The sequence below is a fragment of the Chiloscyllium plagiosum genome, chromosome 2 (genome assembly GCF_004010195.1).
Source record: "Chiloscyllium plagiosum isolate BGI_BamShark_2017 chromosome 2, ASM401019v2, whole genome shotgun sequence".
In the NCBI taxonomy this organism is placed as follows: Eukaryota; Metazoa; Chordata; class Chondrichthyes; order Orectolobiformes; family Hemiscylliidae; genus Chiloscyllium; species Chiloscyllium plagiosum.
The window spans coordinates 88,273,981-88,301,296 of NC_057711.1; the positions used below are offsets into that span (position 1 = coordinate 88,273,981).

The window sequence follows — 27,316 nt, forward strand, 5'->3', positions numbered from 1 at the left end:
GCATAGGTTTAGGGTGAGAGGGGAAAGATATAAAAGAGACCTAAGGGGCAACATTTTCATGCAAAGGGTGGTACATGTATGGAATGAGCTGCCAGAGGATGTGGTGGAAGCTGCTACAATTGCAATATTTAAGAGGCATTTGGATGGGTATATGAATAGAAAGGGTTTGGAGGGATATGGGCTGGGTGCTGGCAGGTGGGACTAGATTGGGTTGGGATATCTGGTTGGCATGGACAGGTTGGACCGAAGGGTCTGTTTCCATGCTCTACATCTCTATGACTCTTTGACTCTATACAGTAGCACCTCGACTTACGAACTTAATCCGTTCTGGGACCCAGTTCGCGAACCGAAAAGTGCGCGAACTGAATCAATTTTTCCCATTGTTCGGATAGCGTAAGAATGCTTGGACGGCTGTTCACAGCGCACGTGCCAAAGACGAACTGAATGAGATCACGCGGGGCCCGAGAGCTTTTTCCATTCAATAAGCGCGTAGCAAAGCAGAACAATGAAACCACATTGTCACACACGGGCTTTTTGCGTTTGTATCTTCTTTCGTACCTTATATTTCATACGTATGTTGAAGCAAAAGTTTACATACAATCCTGTTCATAAACTGATTTGATTGTGAACGGGGTCGTTCGTATGTCGAGGCACTACTGTATATCACTGCACTAGATCTTGACCTTGATCCACGTGGGAATGATTGTCTGGTCGTCTTCTCCTGGTGGTCCCAGGGATGACTTCTCTTCACAGTGGTTGGTCTCAAGATACTGCCTCTGAGGATGGTGTTGCGTCAATTCTTATACTTAGTAGTTGGTCCAGCTTTTTTTGGAAAGGTCTTTGATCAGGGCTTGATCATGCTGATCAATCGGACCCAACCAGGCATGGACATGTCAATGGCAGGGTGGTCCTTGGGCATCCATTCCTGGAGGTGTTAGATGCACGTAGGTCAGGTAGCCCTCTCCAACTAAGGGTGTGAGGCAAAAAACCCAATGTTTTCAGTTGTCCTGGGGATGGCATTCGGGTTGGTTCTATTCAATGTGAATTCAAATACATATTGTGTTGTCTGCAGCTGCTGGGTTAATTATATATTGTTTATCTATAGCTGCAGCCTGTCTGGATTCTGCAGCATGTTTATTAGCACAGTCACTTTGGTCAAGGCTTGTCTCAATTTCCCAGCATACTTCAATTATTGTCCAAGTTTGCAAATTCATCATTTTGTACAGCCTGTCTGGTCACACTGACATGAAAGTCAGAGAGTGAACTGATTCCAGTTCTCCACGTAATCTTCCAGACCTCTGTCTTGGCCGACAGTCCCCAAAATCTCAGGGCAAGTTCCATGCACAAGGGCTGGCTGCAGCCCATCCATGGAGATTGGCATCAAATACATGCCAAGCTATATCATCATAGCACATCTCCAATTCATGAGCAATACAGTCCTGCATATCAATGCTGCACTTTCAAATTCACTGGCACCTTTAATTGGAATGCTGCTGACAGGACAAATTGCATGCAAGACAGCCATCCAGCTCACACGTTTGACCAGAATGCACCTCAGGGCTCCTTGTTTGCAGTCTTAAAGCTCACTTATTATGCACCCTTTTGGATAGAGTCACAGAGTTATCGATTTATTCAGCATGGAAACAGACCTTTTGGTTTAACACCTCCATGCCTACCAGGTATCCTAAATAAATGTAGTTCCATTTGCCAGCATTTGGCCCATATCCCTCTAAACCCTTCCTATTCGTATACCCATCCAGATGCCTTTTAAATTTTTGTAATTGTACCAGCCTCCACCACTTCCCCTGGTAGCTCATTCTATACATGTAAAACCCTCTGTGTGGAAAAAGTTGCCCCTTAGGACCCTTTTAAATCTTCCTCACCTTAAACCTACACCCTTTAATTTTGGACTCCCCCACCATGGGGAGAACACCTTGTCTATTTACCTTACCCATGCCCTTCTTGATTTTATAAACCTCAATAATGTCATCTCCCAGCCTCCGACGCACCAGGAAAAACAGCCCTAGCCTGTTCAGCCTCTCCCTGTAGCTCAGATCCCCAACTCTGGCAACATCTTTGTAAATTTTTTCTGAACCATTTCAAGTTTCACAACACCTTTCCCACAGCAGGGAGACCAGACTGAATGCAGTATTCCAATAGTTACCTAACCAATGTCCTGTACAGCTGCAACATGACTTCCCAACTCCTTTCCTCAATGCATTGACCAATAAAGGCTAGCATACCAAACACCTTCTTCTCTATCCTGTCTACCTGTGACTTCAGTTTCAAGGAACTATGAACCTGCACTCCAAGGTCTCTTTGTTTAGCAACACTCCCCAGGACCTTACCATTAAGTGTATAAGTCCTGCTAAGATTTGCCTTTCCAAAATGCAGCACCTCACATTTATCTAAATTAAACACCATCTGCTACTCCTCGGCCTATTGGCCCATCTGATCAAGATCCTATTATACGCTGAGGTAGCGTCTTTTCTGTCCACTGCACCCCAGTGTTGGTGTCATCTGCAAATTTATTACCATGACTCCCATGTTCACATCTGGATCATTTATATAAATGACGAAATGCAGTGGACCCAGCACCGATCCTTGTGGGCCACAGGCCTCCAATCTGAAAAGCAACTCTCCACCACCACTCTCATGCCCACAACATTTCTTCCTTTCTTTACCTTTTTGATCTTGGCTCTCTTAGTCAGAACTTGAAGAGTCACAGTAATTTTGACTTGCCTTCTGCTTAGCACTGACACAAAGTCAGACAGTTTGTCATGGTTGTAGCAGTGATCAAGCAAAAGGATGTATATCTTGTTGAACAGCACTGTGTTATGTCAATGTCACATCTGCACCATGTGCCAGCAGCACATATGGCAAACTCACTGAAACCTCACTGGGTTTGGTGAGAACTTGAGGAAGATAAAAGTTGATGGAGTTGACAGGGAGGGCAGAAGGAAATCTGAAGATCTGGGAGTCACCTTGTATGAGAGACAAAGTCTGTGAGTCACTCCATGAAGTAGGACTGCTGTTTCCTTACATTTTCATCCAAATAGCATGTGGAAAATGGCTGCCCCTGCACCCAGAACAAGTCTTTCATTCTGTGACAGAGGGGGCTCCCTCGGATGTGAGTGGGCAGTGGTGGCATACTCTGTTCAGAAGTGGAGGTTGAAATCCCATGTCACATTGTCAAATGACACTTTTCAAATCAAAGCCCTCCTTCTAAAGGGGCCAACAAAGGACATTGGATGGCTGCTCCCCAGAGGTTTCTGTGCCGGTCCTGTCTGCGGTTTCATACCAGTACTGTCCGTGCATCAGCTTCCACCTGATCCTTGGAATTTCTGCTTCAGACTATTGCAGGATGCCCTGAGGCTGTGGGATGGACAATGGGGATCCATGAAACATCAGCTTTGCAACTATAATGATATTCTTCATAGGGAACAATGACTTCAGCATCCAGTTGTGTAACAGCATTGGCCATAGCAACACAAAGACTTCCTTGTGAATTTTGTTCAGTGGAACTGAATCACAAGAATTATCTTTCACTGATTGCAAATGTTTTGATGCTGCTGAGGCCATCGTTCCCTGTGTAATACCAACTACAATTGCTGCTTAATGGTTTGATCCTTCTACGAGGTTCAAGCTGTTCAATAAAAATAAAGGTTACAGATGAAAGGAAGCCTCACAACATCAGATGCTCCTTTATTCAATCCTGACAATGTTTCATGCTGATATGGGTGCTGTGGACAGGATAGCCAATTCTTACAGCACTGAGGATGGCTAGCCTTTGTACTTTCATTCCTAAAGTTGCAGTGAGAGTAATACTTGTTCATGTATAGTAATGATGAAAATTTTTTTCATCATTTGGCAATTAAATAAGAATCATTGTTTCCAAATGGGTAAATGAGTTTATAATGAAATTTCGCCAATGTCATCTGTGCAACATCAGAAGGTTGTCTCCTTCCTTTCCATCTCAGTACATCTAGGTGCAGTCCTGGGTCCACAGCTGGAGTGCCTAGGTATATTTGTTCCTGAGATGCTACCGGGACTTTTCACTGTACATTTGTATCCCTGTACTTGAGTACACATGACAATAAACCTAATTCTAACTCTGGGGTGGAGGGAGCCTGCCTGACAGTAGAGCATGTTGGCCTTAGTGTTTTGGTCAGACGACTCTCAGTGGCCTTTGCGGCTTGAGAGCCCAGACATGTGTAGAAATCCTATCCAAAGGCAAGTGTACCATCCTTGGCTTGAATTTCCACGGAGTTGAGTGTGGCAGGCAGTATGGACATCAAAGGCCTTGCCATGTCTGGAACTTTCTGAGAGGAGATGTCTGGGGACCCATGTATGGTTTTACCTCTGACTGCGTGCATACTGGCACTGTCCTGTCTCCTTGTAAGGAAGAGGCAGCTGCAATGAATTCAAGGTCCTTCATCCTCTTGTCACCTTACTGTTGGTGTTAAGCACCAAGGGTAGAGAGATGGAGTGTAGAGGTTTTGGATGCAGGTTTACTCGCTGAGCTGGAAGGTTCATTTCCAAATTGTTCGTTACCTTACCAGGTAATATCTTCAGTGGACCTCATGTGAAGCAATGCTGAAAATTCCTGCTTTCTATTTATATGTTTGGGTTTCTTTGGGTTGGTGATTTCATTTCCTGTGGTGAAGTCACTTCCTGTTCCTTTTCTCAGGGGGTGGTAGATGGGGTCTAACTCAAAGCGTTTGTTGATAGAATTCTGGTTGGAATGCCATGCTTCTAGGAATTCTCATGCGTGTCTTTGTTTGGCTTGTCCTAGGATGGATGTATTGTCCCAGTCGAAGTGATGTCCTTCCTCTTCCGTATGTGAGGTACTAGTGAGAGAGGTTCATGTCTTTTTGTGGCTAGTTGGTGTTCATTTATCCTGGTGGCTAGTTTTCTGCCTGTTTGTCCAATGTAGTATTTGTTACAGTCCTTGCACGGTATTTTGTAAATGACGTTAGTTTTGCTCATTGTCTGTATAGGTCCTTTCAAGTTCATTAGCTGCTGTTTTGGTGTGTTGGTCGGTTTGTGGGCTATCATGACACCAAGGGGTCTGAATAGTCTGGCAGTCATTCCGAGATGTCTTTGATGTAGGGGAGAATGGCTAGGGTTTCTGGATGTGTTTTGTCTGCTTGTTTGGGTTTGTTGCTGAGAAATCAGTGGACTGTGTTCAGCAGAGTACAAACAGAATTGGTGGAAGCCTCCAATCTGCAAGCCAATCCTCTCCTGCCTGGGCTGAGCAAGTAACTGGCCTCTGGAATTCCTCTGAGACCCAGTGCCTTGTGGCACATCTGTCTCAACCAGCTGCTGAGACATGGCAGTGAGGTGTTCACCAGCTTGTTCTCCTGATTGTAATCTTGCTAAAATACCCAAGTAGATTTCAGTATGTGAGCTGCTGAAGTGCACAGGAGGCAGCTTTGCCAGTGCTTCCTTTGAGAGAGCAGTGGCTTCATCCTCAGAGGTGTAGGAAGAGTGTCTTGCAGGGCCAGAGACTGTAAACATAACACTGATGACTCCAGGATACGGAAGAAAGAATGTGCTGTGAAATAGGGATCGACATTTGGACATGTCAAAAGTTCATTCACAGTGGCGGTCATGGAAGAGCAGCAATGTCTTGACCAGTGATTCTTATTTAGTTGCCAAGACATGAGAGGCATCATCACATGAACAGTCATGGTTGTCTTCAGCTAAAACACGGATTCTTTCCTTGTTGGGGGCAAGGGCATGAGTATCAGGCACCTTACCACCATTCTGGCTCTGTCAGGCCTACTGTGGGTTGTTTTCTTCTGGAATGAGACAAAAAGAGGAATTGATTTACGTAAAAACCAAAAGAACTGTGGATCCTAAAAGTCAGAAACAAAAACAGAAATTACTGGAAAAGCTCAACAGGTCAGCAGCATCTGTGAAGAGAAATCAGAGTTAACGTTTCATTTCAGAACCCAGTTCTGAGGAAGGGTCACTCAACCCAAAACATTAACTCTGATTTCTGTCTGTAGTTGCTACCAGAGCTGCTGAGCTTTTCCAGCAATTTCTGAATGACATGTAAGTGGCTGGCATTGCTATTAGTCCTGGTGCAGATGGAGCAAAGGTGGTGAGGTGTCCTTAGTGAGAATAATAAATGCAGAGGGCATGCAGGGTAAGTAGTCTGGTGGTGGGCCTGGGCTGGCGATGGTGAGCGTGAGTGAGAGAAGACGTTTCATACAAAAGTGAGAGTGGCAGACCATCTGCCTTATTGGGAGTTTATTTAGTAACAGAGATAGAGTGAATGTAACAGAGCAGAAAAGGTAGTAGCTTTTACCCTCATAGAGTGCAGAATGTCAGTGTTTCTCCAGACTGTTGACAACACACTGACCCTGGTGAACCTGGTTTTCTCTGGCAGGCCTGGGGAAAGAGAAGGACCTTCCCCTGCATCAGTCCATTCACCCAGACCTCTGGTGCCTGTTGGCAACATAAGGAGTTAACTTCCCTTTCTGGGACATCTGCAGGCCATATCTTGAGAAACAGTAGCCTCACCTCCGACTGACAGTACTTGACCTGGTGCACAACTGTGTTTTAAAAATAATGTCAAAGGCCCAAGAATCCCAGTCATGCCAGCAGCAGTGAGTACTTCTGCTTCTGTTGATAAGGAAGATATGTGAAAATGGTGCACAGTTAATGAGGTGTGCTGTGGAGAATAACATGAGAAAACCCAAAATGAAACCTTTCATGGAACTTGCCTAAATGAACATTTAGCTTGTTTATTTATCTCTAAGAGAGAAGTATTCTCTTACTCCTCCAACAAAGCAAGGAAAGATATTGTTGTCTAGCTCCTCCTTAAATAAGTTTGATAACTCTGACCAAAATGTTATGAATGAATTTGCCCAGGTGTCTCGCAATACTGAAGTGATCAAAGCAACACGAACATAAACCAGTACCAATGCAAAACAGTCCCAACTTTATTAGGAACAAAGTTACAGTAATTTTTACAATACTGTCCAAGTCTCCAACAGATTTTCACAGTCTCTCTCTCTCTCTCTCTCTCTCTGCCTCAGTCTTTGGGTCTGCAAAGCGGTTTTCCTTTCTCTCTCTCTCTCTCTCTCTCTTTGGATAGTCAGTTGGTCTCTACTTCTTGGCATGCTAGTCTCCTCGGAGGGCCTCAGAAGATTCAAGAGTGAAGTCTGCAGGTGAAATTTGTTTCTATATCTTTAAGATGTTTTTCTAGAACTTTCTATAGATCTGGTCAATTTGGGAGATATACTTGATAATTTGAAACAGTGTCAGTCATAGGCTGGCTTGCTACTGTTTGTTTCCTTGTGCAGCAGGACCAGGTGTCTTTCTGTTGAGGCCCTTCTTTGTTTGGTGGACAAGTTGTTCAGGATAACTGTTGCCTTTTACATTATGCTAATGTCATTAGCTCCCGGTTGCTGTGATTATACTGTGTCTGATGTGCAGGTTTTTGTGATTGCAGAATTTTACTTGGCCAATGTACCTAGCATCCTTGCTGTTTGGCCAAGTTAGAAATCTATCTGTGTTTTAGCAGCCAGGAGGCTGCTACCAATATTGATGTTCTGAAAGATACTGGGCAGTACCAGTCATTGATAATAGCTGATGATACAATTTGTCTTCCAGAAAGTTTAATGGCAACAAAAGCTATGCTGTTGGATATTCATGGCAATTACGAATATGTTTCCTTGTGTAACATTAAATGACAAATGATAGACTAAACAGGACTGTTACTGTAGAAGACTCATCAACTTTAAGGACATTTAAATCATTGGATTGGCATATGGACGAGGATGGAATAGCTTAGGTTAAATGGGCTTCAGATTGGTTCCACAGGTCGGCGCAACATCGAGGGCTGAAGGGCCTGTACTGCTTTGTAATGTTCTATATTTGATATACTGAGGGAAATGTTACTTAAGAAGAGTTCAGTTTTACATAGGGTAATGAATTCACAGATTTGAGAGTATGAGCATCTCCAAGAGTTTCAGAGAGATTTTTGCATGAGGAACACATTGGATTGCTTGTAGGTTGTGCAAAACTAGGATTCAGACTCATAATATTGGTCAGAATGAATCAGAATCAGTTGAGAGGGAGGATGATTCAAGTGTTTGGTTAGATAGTACTTTTTTCAGAGAATTGAATGTGGTTAGAGATTCTAAAATTAACAAGACTGATTTTATTTTAGCCAAACTTGCTTCATTTTGGATCCTTTATTTTTTTAAAACAAAACTATGACTGCCTCAACTGATATTGTAACTGACTTCATAATTGAATAAATTCTGATTTTACCAATTTCAAAAGAAGTGAAATTGTTATGCTTTTGTCATTAGTTCCTAAATTCATATGTTGCCTTAGAGTTATCATTTAACAAATACACTGCTTTTGGAAATCTTGGGACCTTTATTTCACATTAGTTTTTAAAAATAATTTTCAGACTCTTTCTCTTACGAGCCTGAAAGAATTATATATAGCTGCATACAGCCTAGGAGACAGTAAGGTATCCATCTCATCATGTCACCTATTATTCCAAATACTTAGATCTTGTAGGATTAGTCATGCTGGGCTTGTTAATGCACTTTTTTGACACTATGGGTGCCCTTAGGATTTAAAACTGGCATTCTCAGCATGTATACAGGTTGTTAGAGTGAATCATGCCAGCTACCATATTTGTGACGGCACTGTGCAAGCACAATGAAATTGCAACTTTGATTGATACTACCATAGCACTCTTTGAGATCAGCGCTCTACATTAACATCACTGTTAATCTTGTATCATTGAACAACATGTTTAGCAGCTGAAGAACTCCTGCAGTGGAGGACCTCAAATGTCATGATCAAAATGGACTTGTGTAGAATATGATTTATATGTCAAGTTCTTGTGTATTTGGTATAAATATGTTTTACTGTGACAGTAAATCTGCATTTGCAACATGCTTGTCAGGGGAGCCATGGTGGTGCTGAAATTTGAAACAATCCACTGATAGAATTCACATTTGTCTAAAAACCACAAAATCTCTCATTTTTGACTTAGGCTCTGAAAACTCCAAGATAGGTAGAGTCATAGAGATATACAGCACGGAAACAGACCTTTCGGTCCAATTCCTCCATGCCTACCAGGTATTCTAAATAAATCTAATTCCATTTGGCAGCATTTGGCCCTATCCCTCTCAACCCTCCCCACTCATATTCCCATCCAAACGCCTTTTAAATGTTGCTATTCTAACAGCCTCCCCCACTTCCCCGGCTGGTCATTCTAAACATGCACCATCCTCTGCGTGAAAAAATTGCCCTTTCGATCCCTTTTAAATTTCCCTCTCTCACCTTAAACCTAGCCCTCTAAGTTTGGATGCCCCCACCCTGGAGAAAATATATTCATGCCCCTCATGATTTTGTAAAGCTCCATAAGATCACCCATCATCCTCCAACACTCCAGGAAAAATAGCCCCTGTTTATTCAGTCTCTCATTATAGCTCAAATCCTCCACCCCTGACTGCATCCTTGTAAACCTTTTCTGAACCTTTCACATTTCACAACATCCTTCCTACAGGAGGTAGACCAGAACTGAATGTAGTCTTCCAATAGTGGCTGAACCAATATCCTGTACAGCCTGAAAAGTGACCCCCCAACTCTTATCCTCAATGCACTGATGAATAAAGACATGAATACCAAATGCCTTCTTCACTATCCTGTCCATCTGTGACTCCATTTTCAAGGAACCATGAACCTGCACTCCAAGGTCTCTTTTTATTTTCAGCAACACTCCTCCAGGGCCTTTCCATTTAGTGTATAAGTCCTACCCTGATTTGCCTTTCCAAAATGCTGCACCTAATAATTATCTAAATTAAAATCCATCTGCTACTCTTCGGTCCATTGGCCCATCTGATTCCATTGTACTCTGAGGTAATCTTCTTTGCTGTCCACTACACCTCCAATTTTGGTGTCATCTGCAAACTTACTTAACATAAATCCTATGTTCACATCCAAATCATTTATATAAATGATGAAATGAAGTGGACCCAGCACCGATCCTTGGGGCACACCACTGGTCACAGGTTTCCAGACTGAAAAACACATCCACCACCACCCTCTGTTTCCTACCTTTGAGCCAGTTCTGTATCCAAATGGCTTGTTCTCCCTTTATTCTATGTGATCTAACCTTGCTAAACAGTTGCCCATGAGGAATCTTGTTGAATGGCTTACTGAAGTCCATATAGATCATGTCTACTGCTTTGCTCTCATCAATCCTCTTCATTATTTCTTCAAAAAGCTCAATCAAGTTAGTGAGATATGATTTTCCATGCACAGAGCCATGTTGACTATTCCTAATCAGTCCTTGCCTTCCCAAATACATGAAAATTCTGTCCCTTAGGATTCTTTCCAACAACTTGCCCACCACTAATGTAGTGATCAGGGCATACTGCCATGAATATCCCATGACTAGGATCAAAGGAAAATATTTATTCAGTTCACCACCAGGTAATTCCCCAATGAGCCCACTGGTTTACTTCAATTCAATTAATTAACAGGCACAGTGTGAGGGTCTTTAAAACTATTCAAGGAGATGTTTTGTTCAGGACAAAATGTGGAAGACACCATGTTCAAGTAGAGAACAGAGCAGAGTTCTAAGAACAATTCTCATGAACCTTTGGTGTGACCTGAGAACCCTTAAAATCTCCCAAACATAGAATGAAAGACCATGCAGTGAAACATGTCATAACACATATCTTTCAGCCAGGAAATTATGAGTTAGCACTCGTACCAACACCGTGAATCCTTCAAAGCTCGTTCAATGGCCCATACAGGGTAGCCAAGAGTTCAGGAAAGCAAATGATCAGATTGATCCCCGAGACCAGGAGGACAAAGAGCAAAGAAGAGTGTTATGTCAACATGGTGAAGCAACGCCCCTGCTGAGAAGGGGATAAGAAGGTAATGGTTCATCCCTTTGTCACTGATGAGGGTAGCAGTGGGGTTGAATCTGAGAAAGATGTGGGTGAGGCCCACATTGAATCCTTTCTAATCTGCTAACCAATACAGAAATGCTAGCAAACCTAGACTCCTTATTTACCATTGTAGGTGCCAAATAGACAGTAGACCTAATGAGGCTTTTGCAGAGACAAGCCTGACTGTACCACATGATATGGATGTGGACATATGGTTGCAATAAAGCAATAGTCTATATTAGTTAGGTTCAGAAAAGCTGGCTGAGATTCCAGTGGATATTGTAGCACCAATACATAGAATTAGAATTGGTCTTGTAGCAATAGCTGGAGCTCCCTAGTTGTTCTCATGGCTAAGCCGACTGTCTCCACAATGTCTTACATTGATAACTGAAAAGTTAATGCAGTGCCAAGAGTTGTCTCCTACTGATATCCTGCTTGAATATTGCATACATAAGGTAGATGAAGTAACCCACATTACCAAGATTTATCAATGAATTCTGGAATATTTCTTTGACTGCCAGTGAGAGGGAAATGTTGGTGTATATCTCAAGATAGGTTAAATCTGTGGCATGCATTTGCACTCCAAAAAGCACCAGGCACCTTCAAAAGGCTGATTAACCAGGTAGTGGCAAGTTTATCTAATTGTGTGACGTACCTAGATGATCTCCTAGTGTACGGTGACACTTGGGAACTGCGCATAGAGGCAGTGGAAAATCAGTTCAGGATATATGTAGTTCCAGTATGTTGTGAGCCTGAATGATTTTCAGCATAATTTTTTGCACACTCAGAACTATGTAGTAAATGTTGTCCAATTGCAGAATTGTGTCTGTTGTTGAACACCGTACTCTGATTATTGCGTTTGTTGCAAACACCTGAAAGGATATCCTCAGCCACAGAATGGATCATGGTGAGTCCAGAAGTGTGCACAGTAGGAAATCACTTCCATATAGAAGGGAATTTGCTTTATTGTGCTTTCCCAGCCAGTCTCTTCTGTAGACTGCCTTTTGAAATTCTTCAGTGAATCATCTGTAGAGTTTTTGTACACCTTACCCTCCATGCTCCCTGTCCTGGTTACACATTAATGGTGCCACTGTCTAATCATGCACAGTTTGTGCCTCAATGCTAACCTTTAAATTGTATGTAGTTTGGTATCTGATGATTGGGAGTGTGATATCAAGCGACAATGCATCTTCATTGTCATTGTGTTCTTTATGTTCTTAATGTTCTTCCATAACTTGAGTTATTTGAAAGGAAGGAGCCATGTACAGTGCAGCGAAAGTATACGAAGCATGATTACACAATCTGTAAATTAGAAACAAATGAGTGATGAGGAAAATGTGGAGTCCAAAAGGAGGAGTTATAATGATCAATAATTTCCAATGGTTTCAGTCTTAGTGATGGCCACGGCTGCAATTGGTGTCCATGTTACGGTAGTGCTATCTGCTCCATTGGAGGTCAAGATGTGCAGCTGTATCTGTTCCCTTTGAGTTGGATCTTGATGCCGTCAGTTATGCACCACCTTGCATGTAAGGGAAAGGAAAGTATGTCAGTGAGTATCCTGCGATCTGTTTGGATATGTGTCTGTCAATGGGCGGCACGGTGGCACAGTGGTTAGCACTGCTGCCTCACAGCGCCAGAGACCCGGGTTGGTTAGGTGAATTGGCCATGCTAAATTGCCTGTAGTGTTAGGTGAAGGGGTAAATGTAGGGGAATGGGTCTGGGTGGGTTGTGCTTCGGCGGGTCAGTGTGGACTTGTTGGGCTGAAGGGCCTGTTTCCACACTGTAAGTAATCTAATCTAATAACTGCATAGCAGACAGTGTGAACAGGTTGCAAGATGTGGATATAGACCTTGGTGTAGTGCTAAGTGCTAAGAGGATATTGTGGAGTGTAACAATGTTAGATACCATTGTTAGCTATCACTGTTGAGTATTTGGATCATAAGACCAACAAACTTAGTTACATTTTGCCTCTTAAGCTTTCTTAGTAATACAGTGAGATCATAACTTTAAGTACTTGCCTTAGCTCCATATCCATTGATAACTTTAGTTCACAAAATTTTACCCATCTCGGATTTAATCATGTTTCATTTCTTTGTCCTCCACCAAGGCTTTCATGTGAGATCGCTCTCAGCTATGCTATGCCATTTTTCAATATTGCTCAGTTAAGGTTCACAACTCGTATAACTGCCACAACGCATTAGTTCAGACCTGCTTTTAAATGATACCAACCAGCACTGATGATAATGTTTTATGTTGCCTGCATTGCAATGAGCAGGTGCAGGAAAATTTGCACATCACGATTCCTGTGTCAGTACTCAGGGGTTATTTAATTGAGCCCTGGCTACGTTCGGACCCTTGTGGATTCTGACATCAGCTAGTTAATTAACCTCTACAAAACAAAACAAATCACTATAAAGCCCAAAGAAAATTGGCAATCCTTGTTTATTTCAGGAATATGCTTATTTTCTTTTGCTTGATTGTGTTTTGTGGCTTGTTAGTTCTATGGACCTTTACCTTCTTTGGAACAGATGTTGCTAACAGGCAGACAGGGATTAACTGCATATTGCTCTGGCATAGCATCAACTTAAGTTGATTACAGCAGTCTATGAACCTCCATGAGAAATGTCTGCTCTAGAACTGAACGGGACTATGCTGTGATATTTGGAGCAGTATTACTTAGAAGCAGTATTTTCTGACTAATTTGTCTTCTACACAAAAAATCCAATGTGTTTAAGAAATGTTTTGGTCAACGAATGAAACAAAATCAACAGAAGTTGGATCACAATTAAGTCAAGCTATTTTTGAATAAAATATAAGCAATAAAATTTGCAAATGGTAGAACACTGAGAGAAAAATAAAATTGCTGCAAATATGGACCAATGCAGTCAATAGCTAAAAAGGAAAATGTTTTGTGTTGAAACCCAGTATTTTCTGATTTTTTTCGTATTGCTTTTGGCTGCCATCATCATGTTAATTGACTAATGAAAGAGAAATAAATACTCTTTCTTTCAGCTTTACATTTTCGGTGGAGTTAATGAGGAGCAGGAATTTAATGACATAAAGGCAATGAAACTAATAAATCCATCTGACAGACAACCAAGTAAGTTTCATGGTTCTGATAAGTGGTCATAAAAATATACTGGATTATGAAATTGCATCCCAATATCATACAGTTTTGCTCACTAGGAATCCAGGGATGGAGCATACCTAGGGGGGTCAAGGTCATTGTCAGGAGGATGTTGCCAATTTTCTAAAATTAAGTCTCATCTGCGATGTTAAATAAAATAAATCACCACGCTAAATGGATTAGCACAAAGATTTAAATGATCGTACAATTGTCAGTCCTCCAGCTCTGACACTGACTTTGAAAAAAATGAAGGGTATTGTTAGAACTGCACACTTATTTTGTGCGGTTCCTGATTAATGCCTCAAAAATTATTAGTGCCGTAAATCTGTTATTCTCTGACTTGTGCTACTGAGGGTCAAGACTTCTCATCTGGATTTGAATCGTTCAGTTTTGGAGCTGCATTCTTCCAAGTTTGTATCTATAATTAATGGCCTCAACTAAATACTATATTATGCAGAAGGAACTCAATCTCCATATTTACCATCCTGAAATGCTACCTACTTCCATTTCTCAGCTACTTTGTTTGGAGACTAGTAAGCTGTATTTCCTGTCTTTCAGACAAATAAAACTTCTCCCATTGGTTTAGTAAATAAATGTACCCAATTTGAATGGTACATGAGGACTGTGTTGTTTTAGCAGTTCTTAAATGTCTTATTATACATCTGATTACACGCATCACTCAAGTGATGCCATTTTCAGGTATTACATTTGCCATTGACTAATGGGAGAAAAGCAGCATCAGTGGCACAGCGAACCAGCATCGCAGGCACTAAGATGAATTCGCTCCTAATGTTTCAGCCAGCCTATCAGTCAACAGACTTGATAGGCCAAGGGGCCTTTTACTGTATACGATGGTATGGCTCATATCCATGTGTTGTGCGGTGAAATTTCTCATGATAGGCACAGAGTTCAGAGGAATCCTAAAGAATCTTGTCACTTTCACCACTGACAACCAATTTAATATTTCAGAATATGTCTAGACTGCTTAGTTGTCCTGAATTTAATTTTTAGCATAGAATATAGAACTGTACAGCTCGGGAACAGGCCCTTTGGTCCACAATGTTGTGTGAAAATGACACCAAATTAAACTAATCCCTTTTGCCTATACTTTGTCTTTATCCCTCCCATTCCTTGCATATTCATGTTCTTTTTAAAAGTCTTTTAAATGCTCTTATTGTATCTGCCTCCACCACCACCTCTGGCAGTGTGTTCAACATTCCTACCATGTTCTGCATAAAAAAACTTGCCCCTGACATCTCCTTTGAACTTTCCCCCTCTCACCTGAAATACATGCCCCTTAGTTTTAGACATTTCAACTCCGGGAAAAAGATTCTGATCGTCAACCCTATTGACACATCTCATAGTTTTATAGACTTCTTTAAAATCTCCCCTCAGCCTCTGCTGCTCCAGAGAAAACAGCCCAAGTTTTTCAAACCTTTCATTATAGTTCATATCCTCTAATCCAGACAGCATCCGTGTAAACCTCTTCTGTACCCTCTACAAAGCCTCCACATCCTTCCTGTAATGTGGCAACCAAAATCAAATGCAGTACTCTAAGTGTGGCCTAACCAAAGAGTTATAAAGCTACAACATGACATCCTGACTCTTGTACTCAATTCCCCGACTAATAAAGGCAAACATGCAATCTGCCTCCTTTACCACCCTACCTACTTGTGTGGCCACTTTCAGGGAGCTATGGACTTGAACCCCAAGAACCCTTTGTACATCAATGCTGATCAGAGTTCTGCCATTAACTGTATACTTTTCCTTAATATTTGATCTCTCAAAATAAAGCACCTCACGCTTACCTGGATTAAACTCAATCTGCCATTTCTCTGCTCATATCTGCAACTGTGGGCGGCACGGTGGCACAGTTGTTAGCACTGCTGCCTTACAGCGCCAGAGACCCGGGTTCAATTCCCGCCTCAGGCGACTGACTGTGTGGAGTTTGCACGTTCTCCCCGGGTGCTCCGGTTTCCTCCCACAGTCCAAAGATGTGCAGGTCAGGTGAATTAGCCGTGCTAAATTGCCCGTAGTGTTAGGTAAGGGGTACATGTAGGGGTATGGGTGGGTTGCGCTTCGGCGGGGCAGTGTGGACTTGTTGGGCCGAAGGACCTGTTTCCACACTGTAAGTAATCTAATCTAATCTAATCTAATCTAATCTAATCTAATCTAATCTAATCTTAAAACTGGTCTGTATCCCGTCGTATGCTTTGACAACTTTCTACACTATCCACAACTCCACTGATCTTTGTATCATCTGCAAACTTAATAGGCAAAAGTGAGGACTGCAGATGCTGGAAACCAGAATTTAGATAAGAGTGGTGCTGGAAAAGCACAGCAGGTCAGGTAGCATCGACGTTTCGGGCAAAAGCCCTTCATCAGGAATGCAAACTTAATAACCCACCCATCCACACTATCATCCAAGTCATTTATATATATATCACAAACAGCAGCGGTCCCAGTATGGATCCCTGCGGAATACTATGAGTCATGACCTCCAGCCTGAAAACCAACCTTCTACCACTACCCTCTGCCTTCTATGGGCACGTTAATTCTGAATAGATGTGGCCAAGTCATTGTGGATCCTCTGCATCTTAATTTCCTGGATGAACAAACCATGAGGGACCTTGTCGAAAGCCTTACTAAAATCCTTGTAAGCAACATCCACTGCTCTACCCTCCTCAATCACCTTCTTCACCTCCTCAAAAAATTCAATCAAGTTAGTAAGACATGACCTGCCCTGCACAAAGCCATGCTGACTGTCCCTAATTAGGTCATGTTTTCTCAAATGCAGTAAATTTTAGCTCTATGAATTCTCTCCAATAGCTTCCCAACCACTGATGTAAGACTCATCAGTCTATGATTTCCTGGATTATCCCTATTTGAATGGAAAAACAACATTTTTATTAAGCTTTGGTACGTGGGCATCATTGGCTGGGCCAGCACTTACTGCCCATCCCTAGTTGCCCTTGAAAAGGTGATAGAGAGCTGCTTTAATTAAGGTTCACTGCAAGAAATAAAGTCTCTGGCGCGAGATAGGAAATAAGGTGCAGATCAAGAGGCCAGCTTCACTGAGACAAAGGGTGGCGTGACAGCTGTTTGGTGAGGAGGTTTGATCAGTATTTCCAATCTTGAAGTTGGGTATTTAGTTTGTGTTCAAGTCTGTAGACAGTTTTTCTGAGAAATAGCTTAATTTTCACAGTAGGATTTATTCAAATGGTACTGAATAAATTTTACAATTATGGAATGACAGGTCAAAAGGGTCAGGCAGTGTGTACATCCTGCAGTATGTAGACATCTTGGACAGACAAACACATCTGCAGGAAGTGTCACCAGCTGCACAGTTTGAACTGTGGGTTTCAGAACTTAAGCAGCAGCTGGAATCACTGTTGTACAGACAGACAGAGGACTATGTGGATAGCACATACAGGGAAGTGTCACACTGCAGATGAAAAACGTACAGTTGGAGAGAGAATGGTGACTGCGAGACAGACTAAGAAAACTATGCCAGTAGTGCAAGAGTCTTCTTAATCTATCATGCTTGCTATCTGGTCTTCCATTTTGGAAACTGGTGAGGACTTTGTTTCCTCAGGGGAGTGCAGCCAAATTCAAGCCCACAGTACCACGGGTAACTCAGCTGTTCAGAGGTGGAGGAAGAAGATTGGAAGAGCAATAGTCATAGGGGATTCTATAGTTAGGGGATCGGGCAGGCATTTACTGTAATGTAATCTAATCTAATCTAAACATGGGTATAGGATAGTGTGTTACCTCCCTGGTGTCAGGATCAAGATTGTCATGTACCAGTTTCTAAATATCCTTCAGAGGAGGGCAATAGCTAGTATTTATGATCATAGGTTAGAACAAGGATGAGGTCCTGAAAGCAAATTTCAGGATGTTGGGAAGTAAGTGGAAAAGCAGTACCTCAAGAGCAGTAATCTCAGGATTATTCCCAGTACCACATTGTTGGTGACACTGAGAACAGGAGAATTGATCATTTAAATGCCGGATTTCAGAACTGGCATAGTTGGGAGACTTCTGAGGAATTGTGATCAGTTCTGAGGCAGATGGGACATGTATAGTATGCTGGAGAGTCTACACCTTTAAGGACTGGGTCTGATTTGCTGGTGTTGCTATGATGGATTCAGACTTGCTTGTCAGGGGTTGGGAACCTGAGGGATAACCCAAACTGGAAGGAAATAAAGTTGACAACAGAAGTAGAAAAGATGCTAGGGAGATTAGAAGACAGGAAAACCAAGGTTGAGCATCAAGTTTGCTTTGACAGTGGGATTATTATTAGAACGACAGGGCATTGTACCTGAATGTGCACAGCATTTGCACCAATAGACAAACTAAAAGTATAAATAAAGGTAAATTGACCTGCTCTAATTGCCATTGCAGAAACATGGCTGCATGGTGACCTGGACTAGGAACTCCATGTTCAAGGACATTACATGTTTAGGAAAGATGGGCAAGAAGGAAAAAGATATGGTTTTGAGCTGAACATAAGGAATGGGATCAGTTCATGAGTAAGGAAGGATCTCAGATGAGAGGAGCAATGTGTGGAAACTGTTTGAGTAGAGCTTAGAATCAGCAATCGTCATCAGATATTAATTGAAGTTAGTTATAAGCCAACAAATAATGATGGTATTGGGGAGTGTGGCATTAATCAGGAAATAAGAGAAGCATGAATATGGACAAAAGCATGTAACATGGGTGATTTCAATCTGCATTTGGACTAGGTGGACCAGTTGAGCACTAAAGCTGTGGAGGACAAGTTTCTGGAGTGTCTTAGGGATAACTTTCTAGAGCAGTATGTTGAGGAGCCAACCAGAGGACTTGTCATTTTACATCTAATATTATGCAATGAAAAAGGGTTAATGATAAGCTTATTGATAAAGAACCTTTAAGGGATGAGTGATGACATTTTGCAATACTGTATGTTTGAAAGTGAGGTCATTCATTCTGAAGCAATGGTGTTTAATTTGAATAAGATAAGTTATGAAAGCATGAGGTACAAATTGGCTGAGGAGGATTGGGAAAATTCATTAAGACATGACTGAACATAGACAATAGATAATATTTAAAGGACTATTGCATGTCTTACAGCAACTTTACATTCCTACAATTATAGATACTCGAAAGAGGTCAGTGAACCATGGCTAACAAAGCAAGTTCAGGATTGCATAAGATTAAAAGGACAGGCCTGTAAAGTTTCCAGAAAAAAATAATTATTCTAAGGATTAGGAGGCTTATAGAATACAACAAGGAGGCCCAAGAAACTGATAACCCAAGATAAGGAAAGGGACAATACAATATAAATGTAATCTAGCAGAAAAAAAAAGACTGTAAGAGCTTCTGTAGCCTAAATTGGAAATGTTTGGTTAAAATAAATGTGAGTTCATTAAAGATAAGAATCAGGAGAATTTATAAGGGCAATAGAGAAATGGCAGAGAAGCTAAATGATTTCTTTGTGTCTGTTTTCACAAAGGAAGATGCAGGAAATCTCCCAGACGTAGAATGATGAGTTGAAGTAAATTAGCATCAGTTAGAAGATTGTACTGGAGAAATTAATGGAGCTGACAGTTGATAAGTTTCCATGAATGGAAGTCTATATTCCAAAGTTGAAGGAGGTGACTTTAGAGATAATTGGCTCTCTTCCAAAGTTATAAATTCTAGAATTAATTATGCAGAATGGAAGGTAGCAAATGTCGCCCACTGTTTAAGAAAGAGCTGAGAGAGAAAACACAGCACTACAGAACCTGTCAGCCTTGGATCAGTAGGGAGAGTGATAGAATCTATTATAAAAGATCGGATAAGTAAATACTTGGTTGATAATGATTTGATTCAGCATCGTCAGCATGGATTTGCGAATGGGAAATGGTATTTGATGAACTTGGAAAGTTTTGAAGGTTTTACTAAGAAAACTGAAATCTTCTCAAAACTCACTGAAAGGAGAGCTGATGGATGTAGTATAGTTATATTTTCAGAAGGGTTTTGATAAATGCCATATAGGAGGCTGCTTAGAAAGATTAAAACACATGGGATAGGAGGTATCATGTTGGCATGGATTAATGTTTGGCCAGCATTCAGAAATCAGGGAGTAGGAAAAAATGGGCCATTCTAGCATTGGCTAGTTGTATTTAGTAGACTACCACAAGGACTTGGTCCCAACTGTTCTCAATACTTTTAAATAACTTGGATATGGTGACTACGTGTAATATTTTCGAATTTGCGAATGATTCAAAGTGTGTCAGGAGGAAGATATAAAGAGGCTCCAGGAGAATTTGGACAGTGAATAGGCAAGAATGTGACAGATGGGATATCGTGTGGAGAAATGTGAGGTTATCCCACTTTGGCAGGAGAAACAGATGTGCAGAGTATTTCTTAAATGGGAACTGCATGGAAAGTGTATATGTACAAAATGAACCAGATGTCCTTGTCAATGAATCACTGAAGGCTAACAGGTAAATCAGCAAAATATTAAGAAAACCAATGGAATGTTAGCCTTTATTACAAGAAGATTGAATATAGGAGTAGTGAAATCTTGTTTAAATTATGTAACAGCTTTATTAGGTCACACCTAGATTACTTTGTGCACTTTTGGTCTTATTGCAGGAAAGATATTAGAGAGAGTGCAATGGAAGCTCAATAAACTTGTTCCCAGAATGGTTGGATTATTCTATTAAGAAAAATGGGGCAAACTGGGCCTGTACCTGCTAGAGTTTCAAAGAATGGGAGATGATCTCACTGAACCTTAGAAAATACCTAAAGATGTAGGCAAGATAGATTCAGGTAAGATGATTCCCCTGTTGGGCAATCTAAAAACCAAAGGCACAATTTTAAATAAAGAGGAATCTCACTTAGTTTCAAGATGTGGAGAAATTATTTTGCAGCAAGTTTGTGAACTTTTGGAATTCTGTACCACACAGGGCTGTGGTGGCTCAGCCTTTGACTATGTTTATGGAGGAGATTGGAAGATTTCTGATAACAGTGATTTACAGGTTCATGAGAATGGGGAGTGTAAAAGGCAGTGAAGTGTTTGATCAGCTATGATCATATTGAATGCAGGGCAAGCTCAAAAGCTTAAATGGGCCCATCCTGTTCCTATGATTCAGCAAGATTCCCAGCTTTGTGCCCTCATCTCTGGTAATATTGACTTCTGAGGTGGGATCTTCATTGCTGGGTGGTGGGTGCTGGCTGAACCATAACAGCTGACCCCAGAAAATGTTCAGAGGCAGCCAACTTCAGAGTTGGGCAATCTAAAATGCCTGTCTTGATGCCAAGGTACTTCATTCCAAATGCAATAATCCACACACAACTAAATGCGCTACCCAGACCATGTCAGATGGCCCCAGATACCCACCATAACTCACCAAGCCTGCATGCCAGTGTGTATGCCCTTTTCCATTCCATATAGCCCTTCATACTCTCATGCAAGGTATAGCACTTCCAGGTCCATTCACTCACTATACACTCTGCTGTGGGGTTGTTTAGCTCAGATGGCTGAATGGTCAGTTTGTGATGCAGAATTATGCTAACAGCATGGGTTCACTTCCCACATTGACTGAGGTTACCATGAAGGACTCTTCTTCTCAATCTCTCCCTTCATTTGAGGTGTGGTGACCCCCAGGTTAAGCCACCACCAGTTATCTTTGCCCTATGAGTTTGGGAGGATTATGCAAACTTATGTACTGTATAGAAGCAATTAATCCTAGTAGTATGTATAAAAAAGCTCTTAAACAAGGAATCATTTGTAGCCTTCTATGATGTTAAATGCACTTCACTTAAAAAAAAGTTCTTTTCACTGTATGGTAATAACAATATCAATTATTCTAACTGTTTAAAGTTTCAATACCTGAAACTGCAAGGTACTTGAAACTACTTAAGTTTGTGTATACAATCATTGCGAAATTGATACAGAAAGTCCTCATTTAACATTTCCTTGTAAACATGGTAAATTATTGCTTTCATGGTTGTAAGTCATTGCAGTCTGTTAACTTGTTAAGCGTGGTGAGATCCATTATTTACGTGGCCCAATTGGTGCCATCTTGGAATCTCCTCTCCTGCTGTGTGACTGTTGAACACGAGGCTGCTCCCTGTGCCTTCTGATGTGTCACATCTGCCTGTGCTTTTAGACTTGCAATTTCTATCCATCCCCGACTCTCAGAAAGAGCCTGCCGCACCTCTAAATATGGTCTGCACCAGGGAGTCTTTAGAGTACTCATCAAGCTCCAGGGGACCTGGTTGAGCAGTCACTTGATCCTGGCCATGTTGTAGCCACTGGTAACATCTTTGTGAGAGACAACTATGTCCCTTCTTGCTGGCTGCCACTACCTCCAGGATCCAGTCGAATCAGTTATTCATTTGTTTGCAACCTGAACAAGTCCACAGCCTTAAAGAGAATTCTGAAAATTGCAAAACCTGAGAATGGGGTCAGGAATCCTGGATTTGGGACTGGCCTGCCATTTTCAAGGGCTCTTGAATCACCCTGACTTGGCAAAAGTCTAGCTCAAAAGTCTTCAATTGAATTTGATAGCAAGCTACCTTTGAGTCTTGGAACACTGTGTAAACATTGTTGTAATTTGTGCATTATTTTGGCTTCTCTGCACAATGAATTACACCTTATAATACTCTCTTAATCATTCTTGCTTTTGACCACACTAGCATTTTTATTGTTTATAATATTAGTCTGTGTGAAAACTGATTTTCTTTTAATTTCAGTGATGAAAGAGATTCTGTCAGAATTTGGAATCAATGAAGTTGGTTACAGGTTAGTACTTTTAATTTCATTTAAATTGCTTGCCGATTTCTCAACTAAAGAATAAAAGCTCAATAAAAATAACTCGCCTCCTTTGCACTTTATTAATCCTATTTTCTCCTCGCTGGACCATAGTACTCCAAGTCGAAACTTTAATATATCAGAAAGTTCTGGAAAACAGAAGTAATCCCTTAGGGCCTTATACTCTCAGCTCTGCTGTGTTGCTTAAAATAGCAATGAGCAGTAACTTGATGTCTTCCCTTAAGTGGGGAAAGAAAATTAAACAAAAAGGGTATTAATTTACTCTTTTGTATCACCTGGTCAAATAGTATAGCAGAATAGGGAAGATTAAAGAAAACTAGATTGGCATCATTGTACCAACTTCAATTTTACTGCAAAGCAGCAGACATGACAGGCGTTGTTTACTATGTGTAAATTATGGTGAGAGGTGGGCCTTTTTGTCATTACTCTCAAGAACTTCAGAGACTACTTAGGCAGTTCCATGCACAACTTTGGTTTCTATTCTGTGAGAATGACACTAAAGCAATGAATAAAATGCATGAAAATTTCACAAAACTGTCATCAGAAATGAAAGATTTTTGTCATCATGAAAGATTGGATAGGTTAGGGCATTTTTAAATTTGAAAAGAGAAAACTTATAATTTCTTTAAATCACTTGGACAGATTAGATGATGATAATGAGCTGCTTTTTTATGGGAGGGGGACGGGAGGTGGTTTGCTCACTTAGGCAGAAGAAAGGTTAGCTGGAAATTGGTTTGCATTGAGAAAGTCTGTCACACAGCTATTATGCACTGCAGGGAGCAGCAAACTGCTTAATCACCCTTTGCCTTCTACCCCCCACACTCAGGAAGATGACCTACCATGGACAGCTTGTGGGTCCATCACACTTAGCAGTGCCAGAGCTGAGTAGTGGGAGACCAGAGAAGTTAGGTCTTGAGGTCTCAGGCTGACAGTGATCCCAGAGCTGAGGGAGAGGTTGAGTTCAGTCAGCATGAAAGGAAGTTGGGGGTGGGGTTACATCAAAATGCCCCCACCTCCCCAAATTATGTGCCCCCTTCATGCCTTTTCTCATGTAGGCCTTTAAACTTAAACTACCAACATCAGCCACATTTTTGCATGAACATGATATTACTCAGGTCAGTACATTTGCTAAGATCCTGAGTGAGCCTTGCTTATTATTATGTTACTGATTTCAGCACCTACCTACTTAGTATAATATATGGTGAGCAGAAAGATGTTGGCTAGTCATCTGACCCATTTTGTCATCTATGCCATCTTGCTACACACCAGGCGCATGTTAAATACAGCCAAAAGTCCAAATCTGGCAGTAATAAATACAATTAATATTAAATACATTAAAGAAATATCCTGTTATAGCAGAATGGTTATAATGTGATACTCACTACTGTTGGAAATGATCTTAAGGTCATAACAAACAAGAGCTGGAATAGGCCATTGGACATGTGAGCCTGCTCCATCCTTCAATTAGATTAGGACTGATCTGATTGTAGCCTTTATTCCACTTTCCTGTCTGACTATGTTTCCCACCCCACACACCCATTCTTTCTATCAAAGTTGACTACCTCATATTTTCTTCACATCACATTGCCTTACTAAACTATGGCTACTCATATAACCTATCTATTTATGTCCCTTTGCAAATTCTTTATGTCCTTCTCACAATTTTTTCCTATCTATTTATGCATCATAAGCAAATTTAGCTATCATACAGTTGGTTCCTTCAACCAAGTCATTAATACAGATTATAAATAAATAAAATCTTAGCATTGGTCCCTGTGGCATGCCATTAGTTACATAAGGTACAGCTTCTCAGGTTGAAAATGATCCTGTTATCGTATTCTTTGTTTCCTGTTTGCTATGTAATCAACTATCCATGTTAATGTATCACCTCCCTACATTTTATCTTTTGTAGTAACCTTTAATGTGGCAACAATCTGATGTTTTTTTGGAAATCCAAATATACTATATTTTCTGGTTCCACTGTATCTAACCTGTTTGTTAAGTCATTAGAGAATTCTAGTACATTTGTCAAACATGATTTTTCTTTCACAAAGCTATATTGACTCTTGTTGCTTCCTTAATAATGGATTCTAACATTTTCTGGTGACAGATATCAGGCTAAACTGACCAATAGTTTCCATGTCCAATCTTCAATAGAGATATTACATTTGCAGTTTTCCAAGCTGCCATCATATTCCCAGAATTTAGGGAATTTGGAAAACTATAACCATTGCAATTTGTATTATCACAACAACTACTTCTTTTAAGATCCAAGGATGCAAGCCTCAGGTCCAGGGAATTTGTCACATCACATCAGTTTTCTCCGTACCTTTTTTTCCAGTGGTAGGCATTATTCTAAGTTCCTCCCTCACATTTGCCTTATCATTTTCTGCTATTCCTGAGATACCTTTTAAATGTATTTTACTGAGAAGACAGACATAAAATATTTGTCCAAATTTCTGCCATTTCCTGTTTGTATTATTGTTGTCCTAGTCTCAACCTCTAAGGGATTTATGTAGTTTTAAATTGCTTTTACTGTTTGCTTTATATTTCTTGCTAACTTCAGATCATATGTAATTTCTCTATTATTTATATCACAATTTCTATACTATTTATCATTACTTATATTTTTCGTCATTAGCAACCTATGCTGGTTTCGAAAGATTTCCCAATGTTTTTACATTATTAAGTTCTTTGGTTAGCCACAGACAGTGCAAATAGCTTGGATGTGTACGTGATAGAAACGTGTTCAGAAAAATATACTGAACAGCTGGGAAATGAGATAGATAGAAAGAATAGAGGAAGGTTGATGTGAAATATAAATATCAGCGCAGATTAGATTAAATTAATGGCCTGTTTCTGTGTTACATGTTCTATACGATTTAATTCTATGTAGTTAGTAGTTATCCTCAGGAGAGGGTCCACTGTGCTGTATCATTGGACAGATGTCTTAAAGGCATATTATTCTCTGTACATTCAGGAGGTAGTCAGCTAGTCAACTATGTATACAATTTAACCGTAATCTAAATAAATGGCCACCCAAGTGGACAGGATTATTAAGAAAGCATATGGTGTTTTGGCTTTCATTAACAGGGGGATTGAGTTTAAGAGTCGTGAGATCTTGTTGCACCTCTATAACACTTTGGTTAGACCGCACTTGGAATACTGCATCCAGTTGTGGTCGCCCTATTATAGGAAAGATGTGGATGCTTTGGAGAGGGTTCAGAGGAGGTTTACCAGGATGCTGCCTGGACTGGAAGGCTTATCTTATGAAGAGAGGTTGACTGAGCTCGGACTTTTTTCATTGGAGAAAAGGAGGAGGAGAGGGGACCTAATTGAGGTATACAAGATAATGAGAGGCATAGAGAGAGTCGATAACCAGAGACTATTTCCCAGGGCAGAAATCGCTAACACGAGTAGTCATAGTTTTAAGCTGGTTGGAGGAAAGTATAGAGGGGATGTCAGAGGCGGGTTCTTTACACAGAGGGTTGTGAGAGCATAGAATGCGTTGCCAGCAGCAAGTGTGGAAGCAAGGTCATTGGGGACATTTAAGAGACTGCTGGACATGCATATGGTCACAGAAATTTGAGAGTGCATACATGAAGATCAATGGTCGGCACAAAATCGTGGGCTGAAGGGCCTGTTCTGTGCTGTATTGTTCTATGTTCTATGTTCTAAACATTTAACCCAGATTGCATATGTAAATTTAAGACAATATATTAATATGCATTGATAATTGTTAATAAACTTCGAGATATCTGACTCAATATAAGCCAGTCTCTCTGTGGTATATTTATGTGGACCAATGTATAGAAAACCACAAAGCAAACACTATCTACAAAAAAAAGTGAAAAGTGTTTAAGTCGTCAAATCATGACACTGTATTACTAACAGACGGCATAGATAAGAAAAAAAATTAAGACAAAGTCCATCTTAGTTCAATTAATGGTTCCTGGGTTCAGGAAAAGACAGTACCATTGTACAAAGCTGATGAAGCTGCCGCTGAAGAACAAAACTGCCACGCTGAGCCGTTGGCGTACTGGACTGAAAGCTGTTACTGAAGCAGCCCATCTGTGCTGGGCCACTGGAATCCCATGCCGCAAGATTCTGCACAAGCTGCCCAAAGTACCAATCTCATCGCTGAAGTTGGACATCCTTTTTGCTAGATTCTCGGGTTACTAGACTTTGCAGAATCCTGAAGCCTCACCAATTCAGGTAGATCCGTCACAGAAACCATCCAAAGGAATCCCGGGCCATTGGATGCCTGGCCTAAACCACCCCTTTGCCGAGGCTGGTGCTAACCTGGACCAGTGCAATTTGAGCTGTGCCACTGAAGATACCAAAGCTGACCATCAGCAGATGCGGTTACAATGGCCATGAGGAACCACCATCACGGCCACAGCAGCCTCCCAAATCATTCCTCCTCCACCGAAGTCAGGGACAAAT

The 27,316-nt window shown here is 41.0% G+C and overlaps 1 protein-coding gene across 3 annotated transcripts in view; it reads left to right on the forward strand.

The window, feature by feature from the left end:
- Positions 1 to 27,316, forward strand: part of zmp:0000001301 (acyl-CoA-binding domain-containing protein 4) — a 198,164-nt gene that overhangs the window by 83,276 nt on the left and 87,572 nt on the right. For all 3 annotated transcript variants that reach the window (XM_043713698.1, XM_043713706.1, XM_043713715.1), the window contains 2 exons: positions 13,953 to 14,040; positions 22,792 to 22,840. In XM_043713698.1, coding sequence (XP_043569633.1) covers positions 13,953 to 14,040; positions 22,792 to 22,840 — 137 coding nt within the window. The remainder of the gene's footprint in view (positions 1 to 13,952; positions 14,041 to 22,791; positions 22,841 to 27,316) is intronic.